The sequence below is a fragment of the Triticum urartu genome, chromosome 6 (assembly GCF_003073215.2).
Source record: "Triticum urartu cultivar G1812 chromosome 6, Tu2.1, whole genome shotgun sequence".
NCBI classification, from domain to species: Eukaryota; Viridiplantae; Streptophyta; class Magnoliopsida; order Poales; family Poaceae; genus Triticum; species Triticum urartu.
Window position 1 is genome coordinate 93,796,381 of NC_053027.1, and position 11,926 is coordinate 93,808,306.

Genomic DNA, 11,926 nt, shown 5'->3' on the forward strand with positions numbered 1-11,926 from the left:
GGTAGTTCTTCTCGTTGGGCTTCAATTGGCGAGAGGTATAAGCCACAACTTTCTTCTCTTGCATCAACACTGCAGTAAGACCTTGAAGAGAGGCATCGCAGAAGACCTCGAACGGTTTGGATTCATCAGGAGGAGTTAGAACTGGAGCAGTGACCAATTTCTCTTTCAAAGTGTTGAAAGCGATGTCACATTCCAGAGACCAAACGTACTTGACGTGCTTCTGGAGAAGGTTTGAAAGAGGCTTCGCGATCTTTGAAAAGTTCTCAACGAACCTTCGACAATAGCTGGCGAGACCGAGGAAGCTGCGGAGTTGCTTCACGTTCTGAGGTGGTTACCAATTCACGATTGCAGACACCTTCTCAGGATTCACCGCTATGCCCTTGGCAGAGATGATATGCCCAAGATAGAGAACCTCATCGAGCCAAAACTCGCACTTTGAGAACTTGGCGTAGAACTGATGTTCCCTGAGCTTATCGAGCACCAAACGCAAGTGTTTGGCATGATCTTCCTTGTTCTTCGAAAAGACCAAAATGTCGTCGAGGTAGACCAAGACAAAGTCATTTGTGTAGGCGTTGAAGATGAAGTTCATCATGCGAGAGAAAGTTGGAGGAGCATTGACGAGGCCAAAAGACATGACAGTGTATTCATATGAACCATAGCTTGTTCTGAAAGCCGTCTTGGGAATATCTTGCTCACGGATTCGAATTTGGTGATAGCCCATACGGAGATCAAGCTTGGAGAATACTTGGGCACCTTTGAGTTGTTCGAACAGCTCATTGATGTTGGGAAGTGGGTACTTATTCTTGATAGTCTTCTTGTTCAATGGACGGTAGTCAACACAAAGTCGGTCCGTTCCATCCTTCTTCTTCACAAAAAGTACTCCACAACCCCACGGAGAAGAACTAGGTCGGATGAGACCCATTCGTTCTTGAATATCGAGTTGTTTCTTAAGCTCCTTCAACTCTTCAGGTCCGAGCTTGTAAGGGCGTTTGCAAACCGGTTCCGTGCCAGGCTCAAGATCAATGACGAATTCAACTGGCCGGTGCGGAGGCATTCCTGGAAGCTCTTCTAGAAAGACATCTTGATATTCGCAAACGACTGGAATATGAGAGATGGCATCCAGTTCACCCTTCTCACTGAGAGAAAACAGACGGATTGTATTATCCCGAGCGGCAAAGACAATTACATCCTCAGACGAATGAGTCAATTGAATTTGCCTGGCTGCACAATCAAGCTGAGCCTTGTGCTTAGAAAGCCAGTCCATTCCAAGAATAAGATCAATATCCGAGTTACCAAGGACCATTGGAGAAGCCAGAAACTTCAAATCACCCATCATGATAGAAATATCCGGAATCTCGTAGTTAGCGAGCAAACATTTACCCGGAGAGACAACTGCTAACGGTTTATGCAAAACTTGAGAAGACAACTCATGCTTAGATGCAAAAGGTCTCGAGATGAAACAATGCGATGCACCAGTGTCAAAAAGAACTTTTGCAGGAACATCGTTAACAGGAAGGTTACCCATGATGACATATGACGAGTCCTCTGCCTGAGCTGCATTCATCAAGTTGACCTTGGCGTGCTTGGGGTTATGCTTGACCACAGCTGTACTTGCCGATCTCACAGGAGGAGGAGGAGGGAGGCGCCTCTGATTGAAGCATTTGTTGGCATAGTGACCCTTCTGTTGGCACTTGTTGCACGCGACCTCTGAAAGCGGACGGTGATACGGAGCACTCGATCTTGGAGCTTGATACAAAGTCTTGTTCTGAAAGCCAGGGTTGGGTGGGTGGGAAGATCCACTGCCACCTTTGCCCTTCTGTTGAAATGGCTAACGGAACGGAGGAGGAGGAAGCCAATACTTCTGCTGCTTAGCCACTTGAGTTGAGGAAGAAGGAGTAGCATCTCTGACTCGCTTCTTGGAAGCATCACACTTCAGTTGAGCAGCCTCTTGCTTCAATGCCATGTTGTAAAACTCATCGTACCTCATGGGCTCAAAGAGAACAAGAGCTAGCTGGATTTCTTCTCTGAGACCACCCCTGAACTGGTATATCATGCTCTTCTCGTCAGGGACGTCCTGCTTAGCAAAACAGGCGAGCTTCTGAAACATCTTGTTGTAATCATAGACAAACATAGATCCTTGCTTTAGGTTGCGGAATTCCTCACGCTTGCTTTCAACCACGCTCTGAGGAATATGATGAGCTTTGTAGTCTTGACGGAATTCATCCCAGGTAATCACACGGCCTCCTCTGGAATCTTTGTACTGCTGAAACCATTCTGCAGCTTGGTCTTTGAGTTGGAAGGAAGCGAACTTGACAAAGTCCTCAGGCCTGACATTACTGCACTCGAAATGCTTGCATAAGTCCACGAGCCAATCATCAGCGTCAGTTGTCTCAACACAATTGCTGAAAGTCTTTGGCTGGTTAGCAAGGAACTAGTTGAGTGTAGCAAAGTGATTCTGATTGTTGCCTTGGTTCCCTTGGTTGCGCTCTTGAAAAAGTTGCATGATCAGCTGCGTGTTTGCATTGGTAGCAGCCATCACAGCTTGCCATGCCTCCGGAGGTGGAGGTGGTGGTGGCGGATCAGGATTCGGAGTCGTGCATGTTGGAGGAGCCATCCTGAACAGGTTGACATCCATTAGCACATTGATAGACAAATATTGAAGCTGAACCAAACGGGTAGAAATTGCAACATATAGTCTTCGCATCCGAACGAAATGAACGAATGCATTCCAATTGAAATGGTCACATATCCATAAATTGAGAAGCCACTTAGAATTTAGGTAGAAGAAATAAAATCAACAAGGTACGGAACAAGAACGAATACCCGGTAAGGATCACCCAATCTCAAACCAAATATCCGTGGAAGAAGAACTAGAGCTACAAGAATTCCCACCTATGAAACTCCCGAACCTTTCCGGTTATGCAATCAGGTGTTGGGGATACAGGGGAAGCATAATATCTCACCCAAATCTAGCAAATCCTACATCCAGCTGTATCCATCCTTCAACACATAACCGAGAAAAACTTCGGAAATCATCTACCTCAACCTTCGAAAAGCATCCGTTATACAAGTTATGGCAATACTCCCGAACTCCCGCCCCAGTACTGGGTGGCGTCGAGGTTATCTCACCAACAAATGCATAAAAGAGATTTTCGATGTCAGTGAACTAAACTCAGGTATTCCAGAACTACAACGATAAAATTGTGACGACAACACCTTGAAGCTCAACTCCTCGGGACACTGCCACAACCCCTAAATGACAGGAGGCACCAAGAACAATGTTCTCATCACAAATCGATCGGAACGATTCCAAGATACCCGCGTGATCCTAAAAAAAATTTAGTGAAATTTGAGAAGAGAAGAGTCAAAACTCTACGTCAGGATGCCTTACCAGAGCGATGAAGGGACTGGGGAGTAAAAAGAATTCCTGAACTCTCCGATATATAATTCCTAAATGACTCAAAACATTTTTCTAGACTCAACTCGTCAGCTAATTCGATCAAGCAGTGGGGGCTCCTAAGGTCGGGGAAGTCTCTGATACCAACTTGTCACGCCCTCGATGCGGCTATATCTCCTTCGTGTCGAAGCACGACTTAGAGGCATAACCGCATTGAAAGCAATGTCGCAAGTAAGGTAATCTTCACAACAACCCATGTAAATAGATAATAAGGGGAAAGGTACATAGTTGGCTTACACTCGCCATGTCACACAAAGTACATAAATAGCATTACAATCATCCAATACACTCATGGTCCGACTACGGTACCAAAATAAAAGATCAACCCCAATATGCGACATGGTCCCCGATCGCCCCAACTGGGCACCTCTAGTGATCATCAGGGAAAGATACATAGTAACGGCGTGAGTCTTCGTCGAACTCCCACTTGAGCTCAAGTGCATCATCTGGAACGGAGTCGTCGGGCCCTGCATCTGGTTTGGAAGTAATCTGTGAGTCACGGGGACTCAGCAATCTCGCACCCTCGCGATCAAGACTATTTAAGCTTATAGGTAAGGCAAGGTAATATGTGGAGCTGCAGCAAGCGACTAGCATATATGGTGGCTAACCTGTTCGCAAAAGAGAGCGAGAAGAGAAGGCAAAGCACGAATGAAGAACTATAGAACAACCTACGGCAAACATTACTCCAACACCGTGTTCACTTCCCGGACTCCGCCGAGAAGAGACCATCACGGTAACACACGCAGTTGATTATATAATAAGATGCTCCCGGAACAAAGCATCTGATCAATAAGTTTCCAATGAAGAAAGTGCGATAGTTACGTTTTTTCCATTTCCGAGGTCCAGAGGGGAAGACGAAGTACAGCCTAGTTCAGAGAGTCACGATTGAATCCAGGTTAATTCAGCAGCAGCTAGAGCAATACTCCGATATTGATTTGATTCTCCGCTACCCACCAAGGTAGAAGACTGCTTGATCCGCAAAAGAAGTATGCTTTATTTGCTTATAGAACAAAATTATATGCTTTTTCAGGGAAAGATAGATGGAATAGGGCATTCAGCAGTTTGAAGAGGTAGCCTTTTTCAGTAGCAGTCTTGTAAGCAAGCGCCGTACGTTCAATCTATACTGGCGAGAGTCTTTCCTCTTATAAAGCCTGAGCGCGTTGCATGACTTAATGCCAGCTCTTTATCATACATCTTCTGTAGAACCAATAAGTATAAGGGATATGTGTTAGCACATCTTGTTCGTGCTCTGCACCATGTTTTTCCTGTATACTGGCAGCTAGCATCCCATCAGTAACCTACGGGCAAGATTTCTTAAGGGGGGCTGGCCATGGTTTTTTAACCCACCCTTTCATTCACTTAAGACCCAAAGCAGAAAAGGTTTGCAATCCATATACTGGAATTTGGTTCCACCGAAGTACAAGGACTAAACTGGTCGACTCCACCGCAGGGTGCGAGATGTTGAGCTTCCTCGACGCCTACTCTGGGTATCAGCAAGTCTATATGGCTGAGGAAGACAAAGAAAAAACTAGTTTTATCGCCCCTTCCTTCTGCTACAAGCGGATACCCTTCGGTTTGATAAATGCCGGCGCCACATTTAAGCGCCTAATGAGCCTCATCCTCAGGTCTCAGTTGGGTCGTAATGCAGAAGTGTACGTTGACGACGCCGTCATCAAAAGCCGCTTGGCAGGGACTCACCCCAAAAACACCTCTTTTTTTGCATCTGCTGAGCAGAACCAATTACCAGATCCTACTTCTAAGCTCTATGCTCTACTTCGGCCTTGCTCTCACTTATGGGTAGGAAGGACAATAAGCAGGAATTCATGTTGGCTAACTATTCTATCCAGGCGAAAGTTGTTTTCATAGGAAAGACGGAAGGTTTTGCGCGTTGGTTGTATCGAATTTCCCTTTCTAATAGCATACACAAATAGATAAGAAAGTTACGACGATGATAAGGTAAATGAAAACCTTTGATTTACCTTACCATCAGTTCCGTCTTATCTCTGTGCCTCCTCTAGCCATTTCATAATTGGATATCGTCATTCAAATCTGTTATGACAACTGTTTGGTAAGCAGGGATTCGAATCAAACAATAAATACCAACTCTAAGTGTGATGGATAGTACCTGGTGCCTAATTTCATGGTATCTTTCTTGGCGCCTACCACAGGAAAACCCCTCCTTCTTTTGGGAGGAAATCAAATGAGTAAAGGTTTCTGCCGACTCCCCTCAAGGAACCACTCACTACTCAACTTGAAACCACAGACCTACCTCCTGCTTTTGACTTTCTTCTTTGTCCCAATTCATATCGAGCATGTCTTTCTCCATCTATAGATAGAGAGAATAGAGGATAGGGGCGCTCAAAGCAAATAGGATTCTGTATCTAATACTAATAGGTACTAACCGCATTCAAGATTGACTTGACCTCTTATTTTGGATAGGCAGAAATGCTTACGCCCTAGGGGTTTAAAGGGCCCACTCCCTTTGGTTGACTCATCAGGCTCACCACCTTTTGGAGCTCATCCAACAGTCAGTCTACTTAATCATAATCATAATCAATCCGTTGCTATTGCTATCTATCGCCATACCCACAAGAGGGTAATTTATCCAAATCCCCGTGCGAAAGCAAGTACCGCGTCAGCAGTGATTCGAGTTGTTCCTTGAGAGCATGCTTATGGCATTCCAGGTAAACATAACAATATGAGAGAGAACTCCGTTCGGCTTATAAGTACTCGATTGAACCAATTGTTTTTTCATTTCCCAGTAGGTCACCTTGGGCCAGCTGCTGACTTTCTAGAAAGAGACAAGGAAGTCGATTCAACATAAGGGAAGAAAGCATATTTTAGGTTTACTCCTTCCATGTCTAGTAGGAGTGCGTGCTTCTTATTGCCTTTTGAGTAGTAGTTGTATACATTCCTCACTCAGTCTAATTAATTATCTTTCTCCCTACCCAAATACCAAGGGAGGTTTATGAGTCGTATCCTCCTTACGAGATAGCGGAAGTAGCATTAGCGGGAAAAGTAAGCTCCTTTTCAAGCCTTCTCTTTCGTAACCTTTGATTAGTTCCTTAGATGCCCTTAGCAAGAATGATGCAGGAGCAAGAAAGTCTATTTCCTCCGCCTTTCAAGAATCTCGCTATTCAAATAGCACAGTATAAAATGCAATCCATAAGTCATGCTGGTCAATCAATGACAATGATAAGCTCTATAAAAAAAAGAGTCTATTGCTCTTCGACACGTTTTATATCTACTTCAGTCATGCTTTATTGGAGTTATCTGACGCCAAGGAGGAAGGAATAGAGATTAGGATCCTAGCCTTGTTCCGTTTGAAGTTCCTAAGAGAGGTTACAAAAGAAAGGGATGCTCAAACCAAGGATTTGGAGTCTTATTAGTGCATCAATCTACAGAAAGGTAGGGGGGCATACCTGTGTGAAAATGGAGTGTAAAGCATATTCTAGATATTTCACTTCGAATTTCTTCCTCTTAAAAGAGTCAAGTCCGCAGGGTTCCCTAAATTCCCCAGGAATCAAGTGGGACCGGGAGATCGTTGGTTCATTCGGTGGTTGGCCCTCCCCCTAATAAGTACCTACCAAGAATTGGGCCAGTTAGTTCAAGCGGTACCGAATCACAAAGAACAGTTGATTCTAATTCATCTATTATTCATTTTTTGCATTTCTAGAATAGCGTTGGAGCCGGGACACACATTTCTGCCCGAGTTCCAACAGCAAACCAAATACGTTATCGTGGAAAACGAGTTTCGCCAACACAGAAGAGTTTGTGTGTTTTTATTTTCACATGAGTTTCACATATGTGATGGTTGGTTGGGAGGGTACGCAAATGACTCTAGAATCTTTCTGGATACAACCACTGAACCGGAAAATGGCCACTATCGTCACCGAGAAAATACTATCTTGTGGACTCAGGCTCAACGTTATGCCTTAAGGTCTTTCTCCTTACCGTGGGGAGCGGTACCACTTGCGTGATTCTAGAGAAGAAGGCGGTGTCCCGACCACAAGGCGGTTAAATTCCACTGGTGCTTGCTAGCCAGTCAAGAACGACTCGAAGACCGTGGGAAGGTCTTCACGCTACGCCGAAGACGACGATGGCTCCATACCGGGTGGTAATACACAGGTATAGGATTTCCTGTAATGATGTGAAACTGTATATTTCAGAGAAATAGCTCAGTTCGAGAGGAAGCGGAAACAGTTCCGGTTTTATTAACCTGATTCCTATTCATTTACCGGTAAAGGAAGGAATTCTTATCTATTTCTCGAGGCATTATACTCATATCGACAATATGAACTGCATGAGAATTAGCATATAGAAAAGAAAGCTTTACCGAATACAGGTCTAGTAGGTATAGAGCCGTAAGCGTGGTGGGGGTGCCGGTGCTTAGGCAGATGCCCCATTGTCATGATGTTGCAATGAATCCAGTGGATCATCCTCATGGAGGAGGTGAGGCGAACGAAAGGAGGTAGACCTTCGGTGTCACCTTGGGGAAAGCTCACCAAAGCAGGATTCGGGCAGTAGTAGGGGTGGTGAAACTTTAGATGTCAAATGCCACCAATTTTCTGCTCAAGTTAGAACGTAGTTTTTCGAAGTGAATTGGCCAGTTCCTTTTAAAAGGAGACTGGTTTATTTATAAGCGATTGGCTTCACTTTAGATTTGTTATCGTAATTTCTCTTTTATTTATGGGTTGTTATTTATTATTTCGATTTTTGATAAACGAAACGAATCCAAGCCCGACAAGTAGAATTCCATTCGGTACCTTTGGGTTTTCTTTTTCCTTCTGGATGACGACGTCACCGCGTCTCCTTATTGTTATTGCGATGGTGACGAGGAACAAAGGGCCGGGGAGATCATCGAAATTACCTCTAGCCCGGAGCCAGAGGGGGTCGTCGACACAACGCCAACCCTGTGGTGGGGCACTTCGAAGGTCTGGAGACCCTCCTTGAGATTCCCCCTTTACCGGAAACGCCACCCGCAGGTCCTTTCCTTAGCCAGAAGAAAGGGAGCAGCCCCCTGGCCTAAACCTCGATCCATCCCAGAGTAGCCGCCGGCTGGACGGCGGCGAGGGGGGCAAACTCCTCAAAACGAAGTTCTACTTTGTCTTTGGAAGAATTGGAAGAATCGGACTCTAAGTTTAAAGTAGGAGTAGAGTCTTTAGAGGCTCGCTTAGAAGGAATAAAGAGAAAAAAGCAACAGCAAGCGTTCGGGGCTTCTCCTTTTGAGACCGCGAAAGCAGAGCTGGTTACGTCCATTGGGGAAAATTCCCAGTTTCGTGTGGGACTGCTTTTGTCTCTGGATGTCAAATGCCCCTTGACGGAAACGGAGGCTCTTCGAAAAGACGATAGAGGCCATCTTGAAATGCCAAGGGAAGCCCACAGACTCCCTAACGTCTCTACTCGACCTAAAATGCGATCTCGAGGACCCCGAAAAACTCAAGACCGCTCTCCGTCCATATTTAGGACGGTTAGGGCGATTTTTTAATAAATAAAAACCTTCTGTCGATTTATCCACACTTCCATGACTTCTAGAGGAAAGCTAACTGCTTGCTGGCTGGAGCTGTATGAGCGGTAACGTCCACGTACGGCTCCGTGAGAAGGTGGACGGAAATGGCCTTGTTGTACCTCACTCCCGTCTTCAATGGGGTCTGCTCTTTTTTTAGGAGAGTATGCCAATATGATCTTAATGAGGTGCGGGGCTTTGCATCTGACATTCGTTGGGCTTTCCTCTACGGGAGCCCGTGTCCCGCCTTTTTGTGCAATAAACCCCTCCGGCCGAAGACTAGTGATAGGTGGTCCCGCGGAGCTTTCGGAGAAGGGTAGCCTAGTGTGTAAGCACAGCAATGAACCGCGGCGAACCCTCAGACGACCCTTCTAAGATAAGGGGGGAGATCCTCAGTAGTGGTGACCCTTTGACTCTTCCATTGACTTATATATGTACCGAATGCTCATACGGGAAAGTGAACTCCTGGGTCTGGAACCTGGGGGTTGCTCCGAGAAAAAATCCTTTCTTTCTCGTCCACTCTAGGGGGTGCGGACACACCTGCGCGGATTACAGGTGACGGTTACAAGAATGGCGGGGAAGTGAAGAGTACCCGACGACATTCAGGGATGAATGTAGACCCATCGGGCGAGGATAATCATTCCGGTCCTGGGAGAGGTGGCGACACCATTCTGAGTTGAGGGAAGCCAGCCAATTGAGTCACTGAAACGACCGCAGGAGGCGCACCCTAAGCCCAGCTTCTCGGAGCTGCTATTGCGAAATAAGCTTCCTTAATATCCAAATTTCAACAAGGGGGCTGGGCTGCTCGCCTTCATAGAAAGGCGACCGGCCTAGATTAGATGTTCGCCTTTTTATAGGATAGAAAGAGAAGGTAAAGGGTGGGTTGGAGATTCTTGAAAGAATGCATGGCTTCCTCTATTCTGCTTCAACAGAAGCCCTTAAAATCCTGCTGCTATGGCAGCAAGGGTTATCCATTTCATAGGCGAGGGTGGGGGGAAGCAAGCCGAACCTCTGATCGACCCGGACACGTAAAAAATTCTCGGCGCTAAGAGAAAGACGAGATTCAGTAATTAATTCAGTGAGTGCTTTCTTTTATAAGAAGAGCGTCGGCTTGGAAGAAGAAAATGAAATACGAACAACCGCGCTGGTTGTAATAGATCGACTTGAATGCGTCTTCTTGCTCCAGCATTCAAGTTCCATTTCAAGGGAGGACGACGTACCATGATACTTTCTGTTTTGTCGAGCCCTGCTTTGGTCTCTGGTTTGATGGTTGTACGTGCTAAAAATCCGGTACATTCCGTTTTGTTTCCCATCCTAGTCTTTTGCGACACTTCTGGTTTACTTATTTTGTTAGGTCTCGACTTCTCCGCTATGATCTCCCCAGTAGTTCATATAGGAGCTATTGCCGTTTCATTCCTATTCGTGGTTATGATGTTCAATATTCAAATAGCGGAGATTCACGAAGAAGTATTGCGCTATTTACCAGTGAGTGGTATTATTGGACTGATCTTTTGGTGGGAAATGTTCTTCATTTTAGATAATGAAACCATTCCATTACTACCAACCCACAGAAATACGACCTCTCTGAGATATACGGTTTATGCCGGAAAGGTACGAAGTTGGACTAATTTGGAAACATTGGGCAATTTGCTTTATACCTACTATTCCGTCTGGTTTTTGGTTTCTAGTCTGATTTTATTAGTAGCTATGATTGGGGCTATAGTACTTACTATGCATAGGACTACAAAGGTGAAAAGACAGGATGTATTCCGACGAAATGCCTTGGATTCTAGGAGGAATATAATGAACAGGACTATTTCTCCTTTTGGCCATAGCCATAGAAGAAGCTTCTCCTCCAAAGCGGAGGGAGGGGAATCTCAGGATTCCTATAACCCTGCTTATATAGATTTTTTAAGACAACATTTAGGGTTTTTCCCGGGTTTGGTACAAAATCTGGATAAACTCCTTTCGGTTCTTAAAACGGAGGAAATTCTCTTTCTGGCTTTCCGCTTCCCGCGGGATGCGAACATGTTTAAATTGCCCCTAAAGAAGATCAAAGATATGATTCAAGAAGCAATGGCTAAAGAGGAGGAAAACAGAGAAAAGCCTCCGGTGGAAGGTTGTGAAGACCGTCGTATGATGGAGGAGGAAAGGACAAAATTGCTTGAAGCATTTCTTTCCTATGGGATAAAAAACAATGAATTAGAACTATTAGAGTGGTAGGTACCCATCTAGCAAATAGAGATACCGAGGCCCACCAACCTACTACTTGTTGGTTTGGTGGGGAAAGAGGAGGGTATGAGGCTTCTTCACTGTTCCCTAAGTTCAAAAGTGAATGTGACAACGGTCTATGGTCTGGTTATAGCATCCCCTTTCTCAATTCCTCTGGTCAATAATTTATCTAGAATAAGTATGCTCTGGAGTAAAAGGATTCGAACCTTTGCATGCCGGTACCAAAAACCGATGCCTTACCACTTGGCTATACTCCAAACGGGGGGAAGGCTCGATGAAAACGAGCTGGGATATAGATTTTTCAGAAGGAAGAGTTAGTTACCCTCGGTCTTCCTTCTTTCCCGGGAATCAAGGAAGTAGTAGCGGGACAGTCCTTTATTTCCCCCTTTAGACCAACTACAACAAGCTCGCTCCTTAGGTTAGCTCTCTGCTCTACCTATTTGTTTGCAATGCCTTGCTTATCAAAATAGGCCTTTCTGTAACCTGACCTTACGCTGAAAAACTGCACTTGTTGGCTCTGCGTCCACTGAAACTTATGAAAAAGAAATGTTATTCTATCGATATCTTCAAGAGTTCCCTAACCCCCTGACTGAGAGTGCTATGATGGGCTATTGAAGTTCGTCCCTGCGGCACGGTGGGGCAGTGCAAATCCTTTCATTAATGAAGTTCCGCCCTGACACTCCCATTATTGGCTTCCTTCCCTGGGGACCGCTCGGGCGAAGGCAGAGCAT

At 45.3% G+C, this 11,926-nt stretch overlaps 1 protein-coding gene and 1 pseudogene across 1 annotated transcript; one reads left to right on the top strand and one right to left on the bottom strand.

The window, feature by feature from the left end:
- Positions 1 to 8,941: 8,941 nt before the first annotated feature.
- Positions 8,942 to 9,565, bottom strand: LOC125516600 (annotated as a pseudogene).
- A 444-nt stretch (positions 9,566 to 10,009) lies between these two features.
- Positions 10,010 to 11,186, top strand: LOC125516601 (NADH-ubiquinone oxidoreductase chain 6-like). Its single transcript, XM_048681982.1, has one exon. It carries the CDS (start codon positions 10,131 to 10,133, stop codon positions 11,184 to 11,186), a length of 1,056 nt encoding a protein of 351 aa, XP_048537939.1. The 5' UTR covers positions 10,010 to 10,130.
- The last annotated feature ends 740 nt before the right edge of the window (positions 11,187 to 11,926 follow it).

What these genes read in the sequence shown, in the direction of transcription:
- LOC125516601 (XM_048681982.1), top strand. Translation starts at nt 10,131, where the DNA reads ATGCGTCTTCTTGCTCCAGCATTCAAGTTCCATTTCAAGGGAGGACGA.